Below are 17,669 nucleotides of genomic sequence, written 5' to 3'. Positions count from 1 at the left end.
CTGTAACTTCGGCTGAGAATCACTGTGATACTGGACTGGATCCCCTGGGATTGTGGCTTTAACTAGATTGTTTCTGCTGCCAATTCCTGTATGTTATCATGAGACAATACCTCCTTCTCTATTAATTTTAATAGAGGCCCTTCCTGTGACTGGAAAACATTAATGTGACAGATGAATCATCTTGAGAAAATGTAATCATATCTCAGAAGCTTACTATTTCGCAAAGAAAAATAATACATTCCAGATGTTTGTGATGGTAAATCTCCAATCAATGTGTAGAATAAATAAGAACAACTTGGGTTGTGGGGTTGGTGGTGGTTACGGCGGTGACTCCTGCTGCCAAGTTGACAGATGTGTGGGAATCAGGCAAGGAAAGGCTGAGTTTAGCCCATGTGCCCTCCCTGTATGTGGAATATCCCACACTTGTTAGTAAAACTAAAGAATGAATAGCTGACTAGCTACTGAAAGACTTTGCGTGCTAGATTAATTATCTACATCTTTAATGACAATATGCTCAGTTTCACAATCACTTACTTCCTTCTGGTGTATGTAAATTACATACTCTGCCAAAACAAACAGTGCAAGTACTAAACTTGTAATGGCTTGGAGTTGCTAAAATATTAATTCATATATGTGAATAATGTACCTGCATGCGTGTTTTCATTTAACTCCGTGTGCTTACGTGTCTGCCTGCGTGTCTGTCCCTCAGTGCTTTTTCTGTGCATGTGTGTTATTGACTTTGTGTCTGCGGATTTGTCTCCCTCTGTTTTACAATCTTTTTGATGCATCTGTGTGCATGTCTGTCTTCCTCTCTATGTGTATCTGTCTTTGTGTGTGTGTTATCTGCTTCCATGTGCCCTTCTTTTTGTGCCTGTGGTGTGCTATCTGTATCTGTATGTGCCCATTTCTCTGTATCTCTGTGATGTGCTATCTGTATCTGTCTTTCTCTGTGTCTTTAACTTTGATTTTCTTTAATCTAATAAATGAATATCTGCCAGTTGAATACTCTTCTTAAATACTGCCACTTTTTATTTAATGCCCACCTCAGTCGATATTTTATAATGTCTTAAGGCATCAAGACAAGGTTTGGATCACATTTAGTTAAGTGTTTATTTCTGAAGGATTACAACTGCGGCAGAAGGTCTCCCAGCTAAATCCGTTAGTGATGATCAGCAGTGAGCAGAGAAGACTGCTACCAGATTCTCCCTTATCATCATCCCAACCTTTGCCATGAATCAACTTTAGCACCAATAATTCAGCTACACTACTCTGGGAACAAGCTTGGATCATCTGAAGTCCCACTGAGCTGAAGAGGTTTGTTTATAACATTTTTATAAATGTTTTTGCATGCTTTAAAAATAAATACAATTAAAAGTCAAATTATGACGGGTTGAAATGGAATAAATCTGGAGAAATGTTTCCACCAGCAGGAGGGTGATAGATTGTTGATAAGATAAGTTAATTATCAAGTTAATTAGTCAATTAATTAATCAATTAATTAATTAATCAAGTTAATTAGCAAAAGAACCAGAGGGGGAGATAACACTAGTGAGCTGTGATCTGGAATGTGCTGCCTGATAGGGTGCTGGAAGCAGGTTCAATAAAACCTTCCAAAAGGGAAGTCGATGTCTCTTTGAAAAGGAAAAAACGTGAAGGACTCAAGGAAAGAGCAGGGGGACAGCAGCACAGGCACAATGGGCCAAATAGTCTTATTCCGTGTTGTATCATTCCATGTTTAGAGTTCACAGAAGCAACGTTGTCTCAAATATATTTCACAGCATTTAAAAAATATGCCAATTAAGGAAGATAATAAAAAATAAACAATATTAACATTCCAAAGACATAGTTTGGTCTGATTTAGTCAGAGTATCATTTTCTCTCAGGCAACAGGCTCTGGTAACATAAAATGGCTTCACCAGATGGATTGGGAATGAAGGAGGTGTAGACTGCATCTTGGGTTAGGGGATCCCCTATTGATACACAGCTGCAGGGTTGGGGGGAGAAGGAAGTGTGGGGTGGTCTACATTCTTGAATCTAACTGCCATTTTCTGCCACATTCTTGGTCTGAACAACCCTTTCTGTCAGCCACTTCACTATCTGCTGCGTCACCTCTGGAGCCATCTTTTGTTTCTATACTTGTCCCCCTTTGGCCCTTGCTTTTTCATCCCTTTTGTAATTAAATCTCCAACTTCCTCCAATCCTGATTGAAGGTTGTCAATCTAAAATGTTAACTCTGCCTCTGTCTTCATAGTTGTTGCACTTACTTCCAGCATTTTCTGCTTTTATTTTACTAAAAAGTGTGTTTTATGCATAAAATTACTAATTAAAATTCAAAAAGTGTCTAAAAAATGTTGAGATTGACACATCTTTCATAGAACCAACCAAGAAAGAATTGAAAATGCTGTGAATAATGAATTTGTCTTTCCCAGGTGAAGCATCCAGTCCATTGTCATCTCATCTTCCTGGGACAAAGTCCCCTATGATTCTGTGATCTGACCTCTCGATCTGTTTACACTCAGAACCTGACAGTCAACTTATTGACTCAATCATATGGCACTTCTCAGAGTAAAATTCACCAAGAGCAAAAGGAACAAACTGGCCCAAATCTTGTGGATCTTAAACTGGGTATCAGTTGTGATGGGTCTGGTTTTAATCAGCTTGGGAATTTTTCTGAAAATAGAGATCAGGAAACGCAGCGAATTGATGGCCAGCCAAGGGCTGGATTCTGTGCCGAACATGCTAATAGCTGTGGGAGCCATTGCCTGTGGCATCAACTTCCTTGGGGGCAAGATCTGCCATGATTGTTCGGACAACAACAGGTTCACCCGTTGGAGACTGGTCATGCTTCCTTACATCATCTGCACCTTTTTCTTCACTTTCTGCATCTTTGTTGGGGCCTTGTTGTGTTACACAATGAGAAGCTCACTGGAAGAGTCTCTTTATCTGGGCCTCAAGCAAGCCATGAGCTTTTACAAGGACACCGATACTCCTGGATGGTGCTTCATGAAGAAGACCATGGATGAGTTACATTTCGAGTTCCACTGCTGTGGGAACAACGGATTCAGGGACTGGTTTGAGATCCAGTGGATCAACGCACGCTATTTGGACTTGAATTCAAAAGATGTTCAGGAGTAAGTAGAAAGGAAATATGGGAACAAGCACTTGAAGATTCAAACTATAGATTTAAACTCAGAAAACATTGAGAATCTCATTTTTCACCTTCTGTCAATCTCTCCCGTTATCCCAATCTTGATTGTTTTTTTCTGTATTTTATTTTTCATATACCGAGCCTCTCATTTTCCTTTACTTCCTTGTGCATTGCACATTGCTGGCTGCAGCTTAGTAGGGTTCAAAAAGTTACTCCTATTACCCACTAAGACTCATTCCCAAAACAGCAGAATACCTGGTCTAATGACATCTCTTTGTACTAATTTTTCAGGTGCTGGACAGGTAAACAAGACAGGTAAAAATACAAATGAGATCTGGAGGGTTGTAAGTAAAGATATAGAATACAAAAATCAGGATGTTTTGCTACACCTATATTAAAAAACTGGAATATTGTGTCCAATTCTTGGCACTACATTTTAGGAAGAATGTGAGGCTTTGGTGAGAGGACAGAACGGTTCCAGGGATAAGGGGTCACATTGACAGGAAGAGTGTGTGGTTATTTCCCTTAGAGAAGATAGGACCATGAGGAGATTTGATGCAGGGGTTCAAAATCATGAAAGGTTTAGACGGAGTATAAAGAGAATGGTGGATGGGTTGATCAGTAAAATGCGCAGATTAAGGTTGAATGGCAAAAGAACCTGTCACGACGTGAGGAAAATCTTTGTCGGCAATGTTGCTGTGATCATAGAATCATAGAAACCCTACAGTGCAGAAGGAGGCCATTCGGCCCATCGAGTCTGCACCGACCACAATCCCACCCAGGCCCTACCCCCACATATTTACCTGCTAATCCCTCTAACCTACGCATCTCAGGGGCAATTTTAACCTGGCCAATCAACCTAACCCACACATCTTTGGACTGTGGGAGGAAACCGGAGCACCCAGAGGAAACCCACGCAAACACGAGGAGAATGTGCAAACTCCACACAGACAGTGACCCAAGCCGGGAATCGAACTCGGGACCCTGGAGCTGTGAAGCAGCAGTGCTAACCACTGTGCTACCGTGCCGCCCCTAGTTCTAGAATACATGGTCTGATATAGTGGTGGATATAGATTCAGTAGCAACCTTCGGAAGCACACTGGATGCATATTTGAAGGAGAAAAATTACAGGGATGTGGAGAAAGAGTAGGGGACTACTCCATTGCTCGTCAAAAGAATTGGTGCAGACTTGATGGGCCAAATGGCCTCCTTCCTGTGTTATACTTTTCTCTAAAGTCAAATCTAGTCTTTTTTAACCATGACATAGTGGCTTCACCTTCCTGAAAACATCATTCCTATCTGTTGCTTTCTTCTCTTCCCCACTACTAGCATCACCCAGCTCAAATCTGCAACTGGTATAAATTATTCTGGTCATTGCATTTAGGAATTTCTGAGCTCCCGAGAATTTTCACCTACTGAACGTTACCCAGAACTAGTTACAGTAAGAACAGGACTCAGAGAGGAGCAGTATGGGGGAAGAGGTGGTGGCACGGTGCAAAGGAGAGAACCCAGTCTGCTGGAATGTGGGCCAGGTGGTAGTTTTGTTGACTGGCGAGAATGTTGGTGCAACCCCTTCTCTGCAGCCTATGAGAGTCCTGACCAGATTTCAGGTGCATCAGGCAAGTTACTGCCACCCGGGAACCTGTCCCCAAAATCTGCCAGCCAAACAGAGGGCCGACAGCTCTTCCATCTCAGCAGCACCACTGGAGCAGTATCCACTACTGGAATTGCAACAGGCAAGGTCAGCAGTGATCCAAGGACACAGGTAAGTGGGATTGTGCTCAGTGGGACTAGTCAAGCAGGCTTCTGCAATGGGAAGTGGGGTTGTTGCTGAGGACAGGAGGTTGGGAGGTGGGAGGGGGTGGGGGGAGTGGGGGTGGCGGTTGGCTGTTTCCTAGGGGGAAGCCAACTTGCCTGTTGCTGTTTGAAGGATCCTGATTGGGACACCATACAGTAGGCTTCATAGTCCAGAGTATGTTAACAGCAAGTCTTTATTAATAGCCCATAACTGTGTACATATTTACAGTAGAGGATACAGGTACAGAGCCGACTCCAATCTAGGTCTTTGCGCATCTCCATCCATGATAGGGATCGGTGCTGGGTCCACTGTTATTTGTCATTTATATTAATGATTTGGATGGGAATTTAGAAGGCATGGTTAGTAAATTTGCAGATGACACCAAGATTGGTGGCATAGTGAACAGTGAAGAAGGTTATCTTGGATTGCAACAGGATCTTGATCAATTGGGTGAGTGGGCCGACGAATGGCAGATGGAGTTTAATTTAGATAAATGTGAGGTGATGCATTTTGGTAGATTGAACCAGGGCAGGACTTACTCAGTGTGGCCTTACCAATGTCTTGTACAACTTCAACAAGACGTCCCAACTCCTGTATTCAATGTTCTGACCAATGAATGCCTTCTCAATTAATGGTAGGGCTTCGGGAGAGCTATAGAACAAAGAGATCTAGGGGTACAGGTTCATAGCTCCTTGAAAGCGGAGTCACAGGTGGACAGAATGGTGAAGAAGGCATTCAGCAAGCTTGGTTTCATCGGTCAGAACATTGAATACAGGAGTTGGGACATCAAGACATTGGTACGGCCACACTTGGAATACTGTGTACAGTTCTAGTCACCCTATTATAGAAAGGATATTATTAAACTAGAACGAGTACAGAAAAGATTTACTAGGATGCTACCGAAACTTGATGGTTTGAGTTATAAGGAGAGGCTGGATAGACTGGGACTTTTTTCTCTGGAGCTAGGAGGCTTAGGGGTGATCTTATAGAGGTCTATAAAATAATGAGAGGCATAGATCAGCTAGATAGTCAATATATTTTCCAAAAGGTAGGGGAGTCTAAAACTAGAGGGCATAGGTTTAAGGTGAGAGGGGAGAGATACAAAAGGGTCTAGAGGGACAATTTTTTCACACAGAGGGTGGTGAGTAACTGGAACACGCTGCCAGAGGTAGTAGTAGAGGCGGGTACAATGTTGTCTTTTAAAAAGCATTTAGACAGTTATATGGGTAAGATGGGTATAGAGGGATATGGGCCAAATGCGGGCAATTGGGACTAGCTTCGGGGTTTAAAAAAAAGGGCGGCATGGATACATTGGACCGAAGGGCCTGTTTCCATGCTGTAAACCTCTATGACTCTATGACTTTATGACATTAGGACTGATGCGCGATTAAATCACTCGGGAGGCTAGATCGTACCCGGGAAATAAAGGCTTTTATTAGTAACAAGAATGGAGCATACTATATACAATACAATCCCAGACTAAAGGGTCACCAGGCAGTGCAGTGACCTTTATACTCCTACAGGTAGGCGGAGCGAACCGGAGTGTACCACAGAACAATACCAACAGGTAGAACACCCCAACCCTAACCCCAACAGTGACAACAGTAACATATGTACAAGTACCCATAGTGCTAACCATCTATGGTTCAGTACCCATAGTGCTAACCATCTATGGTTCAGTACCCATAGTGCTAACCATCTATGGTTCAGTACCCATAGTGCTAACCATCTATGGTTCAGTACCCATAGTGCTAACCATCTATGGTTCAGTACCCATAGTGCTAACCATCTATGGTTCAGTACCCATAGTGCTAACCATCTATGGTTCAGTACCCATAGTGGTAACCATCTATGGTTCAGTACCCATAGTGCTAACCATCTATGGTTCAGTACCCATAGTGCTAACCATCTATGGTTCAGTACCCATAGTGCTAACCATCTATGGTTCAGTACCCATAGTGCTAACCATCTATGGTTCAGTACCCATAGTGGTAACCATCTATGGTTCAGTACCCATAGTGCTGACCGTCTATGGTTCAGTACCCATAGTGGTAACCATCTATGGTTCAGTACCCATAGTGCTGACCATCTATGGTTCACCACAAGGATGATGTGGACAAGATGGTGAAATGGGTAGAAGCTTGGTTCAATACAGAGAAGTATGAAGTGATGCACTTTGGGAGGACTAATATGAAAAGACAGAATACTATAAATAGCAGAATCTTGAAAATCTATTTTGATATCATTGATCATTTAATTCTCCAAATTAGAATCATAGAATAATAGAATGGTTATAACATGGAAGGAAGTTAATTGACCCATTGTGTCTTTATTGCAAGAGCAACTTAGCTAGTTCTACTCACCAGTCCTTTCCCTGTAGCCCTGAAAATTTTCCTCTTTGGATGCTTATCCAATTCCCTTATGAAAGAAGCAATCGATTCTCGTTCCACCACAGTCTCAGGCAGTGTCTTCCAGATCCTAACCACTGACTCAAAAAAAATGTATTTCTTCATGTTGCCAGTGTCTCCTTTGCTAAACACCTTATGATGGTATCCATTAGTTCTCAATCTTTTCACCAATGGAAACAATTCCTCTCTTTCTACACTGGTCAGACCCCTCATGATTTAAAATACCTTTATCAAATTCCACTCAACCTTTTCTTCTTGAATTAAAACAGCCCAAGCTTCTCCAAAATATCCATGAAACTATAGTCCCACATCCCTGGAACCATTCGCCACATTTTGGAGACTAGCATTGACCAGAAACTGAACTGGACCAGCCAGATAAATAATGTGGTTACAAGAACAGGTCAGAGGCTAGGAATTCTGCAGTGAATAACTCACCTCCTGACTCCCAAAGCCAGTCCACCATCTACAAGACACAAGATGAAAAGCTCTCCACCTGCCTCGATGAGTGCAGCTCCATCAACATTCAAGTTTACAATACTTTGAAGACTTTTGTCATCAGCAAATTTTGAAATGCTGCGCTCTACACCCAAGCCTAGGTTATTTATAAATCAGGAAAAGCAGTGGCCCTAATACAAACCCCAAAGAACCCATTTCATAGATTCTTCTGGACTGAAAAATAATAATTTACCACTACTTTTCATCTCCTGTCAGGCAGCCAACTTTGTATCCATGCTCCTGCCACTTCAGGTTTCAACGTTGCTGGCAAGTCTGTGGCACTTTTTCCAAATGTTATCTTGGAAGTCCATATGCACCACACAGCCCTCATAATGCATCATCATCAACCATGTATTACCACTATCCCCCCATCATAAAACTCAGTTAAGTTAGTTAAACATGCCTTTAACAAATCCATGTTAACTTTCTTTAATTAATCCACACTTGTTCAAGTCAATTTTATCGCAGATTATCATTTCTAAAATCTTTCCCAATGCAAGGTTAAACGGATTCACGTCTAGTTGCTGGGTTTATCCTTACAACCTTTTTTGAACTAAGGTGTGACATTTGCAATTCTTCAGTGCTCTGGCACTGCCCCTCTATCTAAGGAAAGTTGGAAAGCTGTGGCCAATGCCTTTGCAATTTCCACACATACTTCCCTCAGCATTTTCAAATGCATTTCACCTGGGCCCGGTGACTTATCAACCTTTAAGTACAACCAAACTTTCTAATATCTTAATTTTATCAATTCTTAGCCCATCCAATATCTCAAATAGCTCCTCTTTTACGATGAATTTGACAGCATCTTCTTCCTTGGTTATAATAGAAGTAAAGTACTCAGTACCCCAGTCATAACCTCCCCCCCATCTCAGTGTGGATTCCCTATTTGTCCCCTAATTAGCCCCATCCCTCTTCTTCCCACCCTTTAACTATTTATTTGTTTATACAAGACATTTGGATTCACTTTTATGTTAACTGACTGTCTCTTCTCATACTTGTTCCTGGTTTCCTTTTCACTTTCTCTCTGTACTTTCTACATTTAGTCTGATTCTCACTTATATTATCAACCTGACATCTGTCACAGCCATCCAGTTTCTGCTTCATCTTACTCTCCATCTCATCCAGGAATTTCTGATTTTGGTTCCCTTACCTTTCTCCCTTGTGAGAATATACCTGAATCATCTTACCTTTAAAGGCAGACCATTGGCCCATTATAGTTCTATCTGCCAATCTTTGATTCTAATTTATCTTGCCAGATCTTTTCTCGTCCGAATCAAATTGGTCCTCCTTCAATTTCCTATTTTTACTTTTGATTGATGTGCCTTTTTTCTCATACAATGATCACCCGATCCAGCAATGCCTCCTTCCTTTTTGGCCAAGAGACATATCAATCTAGAAAATTCTCCTAAACAACTTCAGAAACTTTTCCCCTTTTTACACCATTACCATCTCAGTCTATATTCAAATAACTACTGTAACTATTCTCTAATTTCCCTACAAGTTTCCTCCCCTATATCTTTCTCACTCTTTAGCAGCAATATTGAAATGCTATCTCTATTGTTTCTTAGCTTGAACCAAATAGATTCTGTCCCTGACCCCTCCCTCCCGCCCCCTCCCCAGAACGTTCTCTCTCCAGCACTGTAATATTCATCTTAGTCATTACTGCCATCCCTCCTGCTTTCTTTCCTTCTATATCTTCCTAAACATCTTGTATCCAGGAATGCTTGGTACCCAATCCTGTCCTTCTTAAAGCCAGGACTCTGTTATCACCAGGACATCATGTTCCTATGTGACTATTCTCACCAGCCTTATCTACCACATTTCTTGCATTTACGTATGTTCAGTGGAAACCTGAATTAGACCCATTTAATACCTTACTATTTCTTACTCTAGTGCTATCTGCTTCACCCAATCTATTTTACACTTTGTTTATCCTCCTAGTTCCCCCAGCATTGTGTAATTACTTTAAGTCCTCTCCAACATCACTCGAAAGTTGACCCACAAGGACATTGGTCCCATTTCCATTTAGGTGCAACTCATACAGCGTCTGAGTAGGCCTCATCTCCTCTAGATGACCTCCTTTGACAAGGTACCATATCGTAGGTTGTTTCATAAGGTTAAATCTCACAGGATCCAGGGCGAGGAAGCCAATTAGATACAAAATTAGCTTGGTGACAGAAGACAGAGGGTGGTTGTAGAGGATTGCTTTTCAGACTGGAGGCCTGTGACCAGCGGTGTGCCTCAGGGATTGGTGCTGTGTCCACTGTTATTTGTCATTTATATTAATGATTTGGATGAGAATTTGGGAAGCATGGTTCGTAGGTTTGCAGATGATACCAAGATTGGTGGCATAGTGGACAGTGAAGAAGGTTATTTAGGATTGCAAAGGGATCTTGATCAATTGGGCCAGTGGGCTGATGAATGGCAGATGAAGTTTAATTTAGATAAATGCAAGGTGATGCATTTTGGTCGATCAAACCAGGGCAGGACTTATTCAGTTAATGGTAGGGCATTGGGGAGAGTTATAGAACAAAGAGATCCAGGGGTACAAGTTCACAGCTCCCTGAAAGTCAAGTCACAGGTGGACAAGGTGGTGAAGGAGGCATTTGGCATGCTTGGTTTCATTGGTCAGAACATTGAGTTAGGCCATCTTGTTGAAGTTTACAAGGCATTGGTAAGGCCACACTTGGAATACTGTGTACAGTTCTGGTCACCCTATTATAGAAAGGATATTATTAAACTAGAAAGAGTGCAGAAAAGATTTACTAAGATGCTACCAGGACTTGATGGTTTGAGTTATAAGGAGAGGCTGGATAGACTGGGACTTTTTTCTCTGGAGCACAGGAGGTTTAGGGATGATCTTATAGATGTCTATAAAATAATAAGGGGCATAGATGAATTAGATAGTCAACATCTTTTGATTTGATTTGATATTATCACATGTATTAACATACAGCGAAAAGTATTGTTTCTTGCGCGCTATACAGTCAAAACATACCATTCATAGAGAAGGAAATGAGAGAGTGCAGAATGTACTATTACAGTCATAGCTAGGGTGTAGAGAAAGATCAACTTAATGAAATGTTAGTCCATTCAAAAGTCTGACAGCAGCAGGGAAGAATAGTTCTTGAGTTGGTTGGTATGTGACCTCAGGCTTTTGTATCTTTTTCCCAAAGGAAGAAAGCGGAAGAGAGAATGTCCGGGGTGAGTGGGGTCCTTAATTATGCTGGCTGCTTTGCCGAGGCAGCGGAAGTGTAGACAGAGTCAATGGATGGGAGGCTGGTTTGCATGATGGATTGGGCTACATTCACGACCTTTTGTAGTTCCTTGCGGTCTTGGGCAGAGTAGGAGCCATACCAAGCTTTCTATGGTACATTTGTAAAAATTGGTGAGAGTTGTAGCTGACATGCCAAATTTCCTTAGTCTTCTGAGAAAGTAGAGGGGTTGGTGGGCGTTCTTAAATATAGTCGGCATGGGAGGACCAGGATAGGTTGTTGGTGATCTGGACACCTAAAAACTTGAAGCTCTCGACCCTTTCTACTTCATCCCCATTAATGTAGACAGGGACATGTTCTCCTTTACGCTTTCTGAAGTCGATGACAATCTCCTTCGCTTTGTTGACATTGAGGGAAACATTATTGTTGCTGCACCTGTTCATCAGATTCTCTATCTCATTCCTGTACTCTGTCTCATCATTGTTTGAGATCCAACCCACTTTGGTGGTGTCATCAGCAAACTTGAAAATCGAATTGGAGGGGAATTTGGTCACACAGTCATAGGTGTATAAGGAGTATAGTAGAGGGCTGAGAACACAGCCTTGTGGGGCACTGGTGTTGAGGATGATCGTGGAGGAGGTGTTGTTGCCTATCCTCACTGATTGTGGTCTGTGAATTAGGAAGTTCAGGATCCAGTCGCAGAGGGAGGTGCCGAGGCCCAGGCCACGGACTCTGGAGATGAGTTTTGTGGGAATAATAGTGTTGAAGGCTGAGCTATAGTCAATAAATAGGAATCTGATATAGATGTCCTTGTTATCCAGATGTGCCCTCTAGTTTAAGACCTACCTTTGGGAAAAGCTAGTTTAAAACTAGAGGGCATAGGTTTAAGGTGAGAGGGGAGAGATACAAAAGGGCCCAGAGGGACAATTGTTTCACACAGTGGGTGGTGAGTGCCTGGAAAGAGCTGCCAGAGGTAGTAGTAGAGGTGGGTACAATTTTAAAAAGCATTTAGACAGTTACATGAGTAAGATTGGTATAGAGGGATATGGGTCAAACACGGGCACACCTTAATGGTTAAAAACTGGGTGGCATGTACAAGGTGGGCTGAAGGGCTTGTTTCCATGCTGTAAACCTCTATGACTCTAGATCCAGCCCCAATGCCCTAGGAATCTAAAGCCCTCTCTCCTGCACCATCTTTCCAACTACTTTTTCATTTGCTCTATCCTCATGTTCCAATGGTCGCCAGCACATAGTGGTGGGAGTAATCTGATTATCAGCTTTCATCCTAGCTGTCTAAAATCTGCCTGCAGGACCTCACACCTCTTCCTACCTATGCCATTGGTACTGATATGGACCACAACTTTGAGCTGTTCACCTTCCCCCTTCACAATGTCCTGGAACCACTCTGTGACACCAGGCAAACAAAAGGCATCCTGAATTCACTTCTACAGCCACAGAAATGCCTGTTCCTCTTGCTATGAAATCTCTTATCCCAATCTTCCTATCCCCACCCCTCCCCAGCTTAACCAGGCGTGGTACTCAACTCTGGCTGCATGCCCCCAAAGGAACCATTGCTCTTAGCAGTATTCAGGATGGAAAACTGTTTGGAAAGTGAGATACATTCAGAGTACTCTTGTTCTATCTGCTTACTTTGACTGCCTGACAGTCACTCATTCCCTCGCTGTCCAAACTTTGAGCTCCAGCTGCTGATGACATGTTCGGCACATGTGGACATGAGAGGACATGAGAGGATCTTGCATGGAACAGGACGTACACTCCACGGGACTGAGGCTCACTGGCGTGCCTCTATTAGATTGCCGAAAGTTAACAATAAATAAATTAAGGCTGAGCTTTTTTACGCTGCAACATGATGGCTCCAAAAGTGGCAGAAAGTTGAAATCTACATGATCAAGTGTAAAAGTGCCTTTATGCAAGTGTCTAAAGATGGAGAAGTTATTGTTTAATGGAGTTTTAAACCTTTTTCAGCTGAGTTGAGACAAAAGTAAAAGTTTTACCCGTGATTGGAAAGGGAGAAGAGTCATGTGATAGGTGGGGGTGCAGTGCAAGCGAGAGGCGGCTGGATGCAGTGGGCACTGAGTGCATATGCACAACTGTCCCTGGTATGGGTGGATCAGGATCAGCAAGTACAGCGATAAACTAAAGACTTAAAAGATCTTATATCATGAAAAACCCAACAATCAACATCTTCACTTGTGCTGATGCCCCTTTGTTTTTTTATCTTGCTTCCTGATGATGGTATGCCCTCTGGGCTTCACCCTCTGAACTCCTTCAGGCCCATAGCTTTTAACTATGAGGCTCTGGCCCCGTTCCTTCATGCTTGCTCTCTCTGTGTGCCCTGTCCTGACTCCTGCCTAATCTTTATTTTCAAAATTATGAAGAGTTTTGATAGAATATCTAGGGAAAAAAAGTTTCCAGTAGCAGATTTCTAGAGGACACACGTTAGAACAAAGAACAATACAGCACAGGAACAGGCCCTTCGGCCCTCCAAGCCCGCGCTGCTCCCTGGTTCAAACTAGACCATTTTGAAAAGTACCAAACTCGAGACTACCCAGTGAATTGTTTAATCTGGAATGCACTTTCTGGAAGAGCACATTCAATAATGATTTTCAAAGGGATTAAGGAAGATGCTTTTGCAGGGCTATGCAGGAGTGGTGGGGAATTGGATAGCTCTTTCAAAGAATCAACATGGGCACAAAGGACTGAATAGTCCCTTTCTCTGCTGTAAGGTTCAATGATTCTGTTCCTTGGCTTAAATGACTTCAGTGATGAATAATGTCCAGGAAACAGGTTCACATGCCAGCTGTTTTCTGATTGCAGCCGTTTGAAGAGTAACGTGGATGGGAAGTATTTGTTGGATGGTATTCCCTTCAGCTGCTGCAACTACAACTCTCCCCGCCCTTGCATCCAGCGTCAACTCACCAACTACTCGGCTCATTACAACTATGACCACCTGACCAAAGAGATCAACCACTGGACAACAGGCTGCAAACAGGCGCTGTTGGATTATTACACCCAGATCATGCAATCCATTGGACTCTCTGTGCTCATCATTTGGCTTTTTGAGGTAAACTTATGGAGTTAAATATACAACAATTGCCTTTTCATCCACAGTATTTGCTGATTGCATCAACTAGAAATCTAGTAAATTCTATAGAGTTTCAGACATCAGCTGGGTCCCACTCTCATTTCTTAATCAGAAGGTTGTGGATTCAAGTCCAGGCAAAACAATTGAACACAAAATCCAGGCTGGCACTCACGTGCAATGCTGGTGGAATGCCGCATTATCACAGGTGCTGTTTTTCAGGTGAGATATTAAATGAAGGTCCACCTGTTCTCTCTGTAGTCAATCTCATGGCACCATTAGAAGAGGAGAAGGGATATTTTGCCTGGTATCCTGGTTAGTTTTTATATCTCAATCAAAAATATTAAAATAGGTTATCTGGTCATTGTCATATGTGATTTCATTTATTATTGTCACATGCATTGGGATACAGTGAAAAGTATTGTTTCTTGTGCGCGATGCAGACAAAACATACTGTTCATAGAGTACATAGAGGAGAAGGAGAGGGTGCAGAATATAGTGTTACAGTCATAGTTAGGGTGTAGAGAAAGATCGGCTTAATATATGGTAGATCCATTTCTCAAGCTGTTCTTGAGTCAGTTGGTACATGACCTCAGACTTTTGTATCTTTTCCCCGACAGAAGATGAAAGAGTGTATGTCCAGGGTAGGTGGGGCCCTTGATTATGCTAGCTGCTTTTCTGAGGCAGCAGCAAGTGTAGACAGAGTCAATGGATGGGAGGCTGGTTTGTGTGATGGACTGGGCTACATTCACAACCGGAAAGGATGCTTTCTACATCTGGAAAGGATGCTTTCTATGTTGCATCTATAAAAATTGGAGAGAGTCGTGGCAGACATGTCGAGTTTCCTTAGCCTCTTGAGAAAGTAGAGGCGTTGCTGGGTTTTCTTAACTGTAGCATTAGCGTGGAGGGACCAGGACAAGTTGATGTGATCCGGACATCTAGAAACTTGAAGCTCGCGACCATTTCCACTTCACCACCAATTGATGTAGATAGGGGCATGTACTCCACTATGCTTGCTGAAGCTGCTGACTTATTGGTGTCATATTGGTGTTGGTGGGATGCAAAACAGTTGTCGTTGTTTTCATAGCAACAGTGTCTGCACCTCAAGATCTTGTCATTGATTGAGAACAGGACTTGATCAATTAAAATAACAAAATGTGATGACTTCAGCCAGGCTAATGAGGTTGGCTTGCTAGAGGATGAACTACCTGATGAGTCTTCCCTCCTTAAAAGAAATACCTGATGAGTCTTCCCTAAGTTAATTTGAGTTTGTTTATTTGTTTGGTGTTGAATGAGATACCTGATGAGTCTTAATTGATGGTTAAATCAGGGAGCCTCATGCTCCCTATTTAAAGCAGGTATGTCAGACTCTCAGCCTGCATTCAGCAGGCAGCAACTGGAGAGCTGGCTGTGTACAGATGTATGGTGTAAATAAAGTAACTTGGTGACGGTACTTTCGCCTCCGTGGAGTTATTACTCAAAATTAAACAAACTCTTTTAAACTTAACAACAGATCCTTGGAGTTTAGAAGGATGAGGGGGGATCTTATGGAGACTTATAAGATAATGCGGGGGCTGGATAGGGTGGAGGCGGAGAGATTCTTTCCACTTAGTAAGGAAGTTAAAACTAGAGGACACAGCCTCAAAATAAAGGGGGGTCGGTTTAAGACAGAGTTGAGGAGGAACTTCTTCTCCCAGAGGGTGGTGAATCTCTGGAATTCTCTGCCCACTGAGGTGGTGGAGGCTACCTCGCTGAATATGTTTAAAGCGCGGATGGATGGATTCCTGATCGGTAAGGGAATTAAGGGTTATGGGGATCAGGCGGGTAAGTGGTACTGATCCACGTCAGATCAGCCATGATCTTATTGAATGGCGGGGCAGGCTCGAGGGGCTAGATGGCCTACTCCTGCTCCTATTTCTTATGTTCTTATGTTCTTATCTAGCGACATTTGCCATGTATGGAAGACTGTCAAACTTTTACCATCCTTTGCATGAAGAAGTGTTTCCTAATTCCACTCTGAAGAGTCTGGCTTAAATCTTTAGACTTTGCCTCCTGGTCCTAAACTCCCCAACCAGCAGAAATAATTTCTCCCATTCTACCCTCTCAGTTCCTCTTAATATCTGGAAAAGGTCTATTAAATCACTCTTTGTATTCTTTTAAATTCCAGTGAATACAACCCTGTGTGAATTTTCCTCACAATGTGGAATCAAGGTATCATTCTGGTAAATCGATGCTTTACTCCCAAGGCCACTATATCATTCCTAGGATCTGATTCCCACAGCTACTCACAGTACTCCAGTTGTGGTCTAACCAGGGTTTCTCTTTAAATAGCTGAAGCATGTCTTCTACTCCTTCATCGTGCATTTATATTGTAATTTTATGTAGTAATTTAAACTGTAATTTTACATTTGCAGCTACATTGCTGACAATGTCTCGTGTCATTGGCAAATTTGAATATATGGCTTTCTATCTCATTAATAAATACTGAACAATTGAGGCTCCAAAACAGATCTGTGTGGGACACGATCAGTTACATTCCTGCCAATTAATGCACCAGTTATTCCTCCTCTTTGTCTCCTGTCACGCAATTTCCTCACCAGATCAATAATTTGCCGTTAATTCATGAGCTTTAACTAATAGTCTCTTATGAGGGACTTTATCAAATGCCTTCTGGAAGTCCATATAAATAACATCCACAGACAGTTGCCTCTTCCCCACTACAGCCACCTCTTTCAAAAATTCAACCAGATTTGTAAGGTACGCCCGCAAAAAGGTGGGCGGCAGGGTGGCACAGTGATTAGCGTTGCTGCCTCACAGCGCCAGGGACCTGAGCTTGATTCGCGGCTTGGGTCACTGTCTGTGTGGAGTTTGCATGTTCTCCCCGTGTCTGCGTGGGTTTCCTCCCACAGTCCAAAATGTGCGGGTTAGGTGAATTGGCCAGGCTAAATTGTCCCTTCATATCAGGTGGTCTCACTAGGGTAAATGCATGGGCTTGGGGGGATAGAGCCTGGGTGGGATTGTGGTCGGTGCAGACTTGATGGGCCAAATGGCCTCCTTCTGCACTATAGGATTCTATGATTCTATGAAACAGTTTGGGATGTGCTGCGGTCATGACAGGTGCTACATAAATATGTTGTTTTATCTTGCTATTCTAAAAAAAGCCCTTTTCTGCTTGGCTGTTAGATGTCAGTTCTCACTGGTGTCAGATACCTCCAGACTGCAATGGAAAATGTCTTCCTTCAAGGTGACCCAGAGGGTGAGTCAGAGGGCTGGCTACTGGAGAACGATTTTGTAGAAAAGACCAAAACAAATTTCAACATCGTCAAAAGCCTGCACAAGGTCAACCAAATATCCACCATCCCGGAAATGGAAGATCCCAATATGGATGTTAAAACAGCTGTATATGGACCTGACAACATTCCACTTCAAACCCTTCCCACTGCCAGTTAAGACCAACAGACTATCAACCTCCTCCTTGGCTCTTCTGGGCTTAAGAATTAAA

General features: G+C 42.5%; 1 protein-coding gene across 1 annotated transcript; it reads left to right on the top strand.

Annotated features, from left to right (window-relative positions):
- Window positions 1-2,550: 2,550 nt before the first annotated feature.
- On the top strand, window positions 2,551-17,617 carry LOC144506905 (photoreceptor outer segment membrane glycoprotein 2-like). Its single transcript, XM_078233259.1, has 3 exons — window positions 2,551-3,131; window positions 13,903-14,149; window positions 17,351-17,617. Exons 1-3 carry the CDS (start codon window positions 2,551-2,553, stop codon window positions 17,615-17,617), a joined length of 1,095 nt encoding a protein of 364 aa, XP_078089385.1.
- Window positions 17,618-17,669: the final 52 nt, after the last annotated feature.

Source organism: Mustelus asterias, chromosome 18 (assembly GCF_964213995.1).
Source record: "Mustelus asterias chromosome 18, sMusAst1.hap1.1, whole genome shotgun sequence".
NCBI lineage: Eukaryota > Metazoa > Chordata > Chondrichthyes > Carcharhiniformes > Triakidae > Mustelus > Mustelus asterias.
The sequence above is the reverse complement of the archived record's forward strand: the minus strand, read 5'-3'. Positions and strand labels throughout refer to the sequence as shown.

Bases quoted from the DNA above. Each gene is read 5' to 3' on its own strand.
- LOC144506905 (XM_078233259.1), top strand. From the start codon at position 2,551: ATGGCACTTCTCAGAGTAAAATTCACCAAGAGCAAAAGGAACAAACTG. The intron at 3,132-13,902 runs GTAAGTAGAAAG...TTCTGATTGCAG, and splicing joins AATTCAAAAGATGTTCAGGA to CCGTTTGAAGAGTAACGTGG. The intron at 14,150-17,350 runs GTAAACTTATGG...CTTGGCTGTTAG, and splicing joins TCATCATTTGGCTTTTTGAG to ATGTCAGTTCTCACTGGTGT.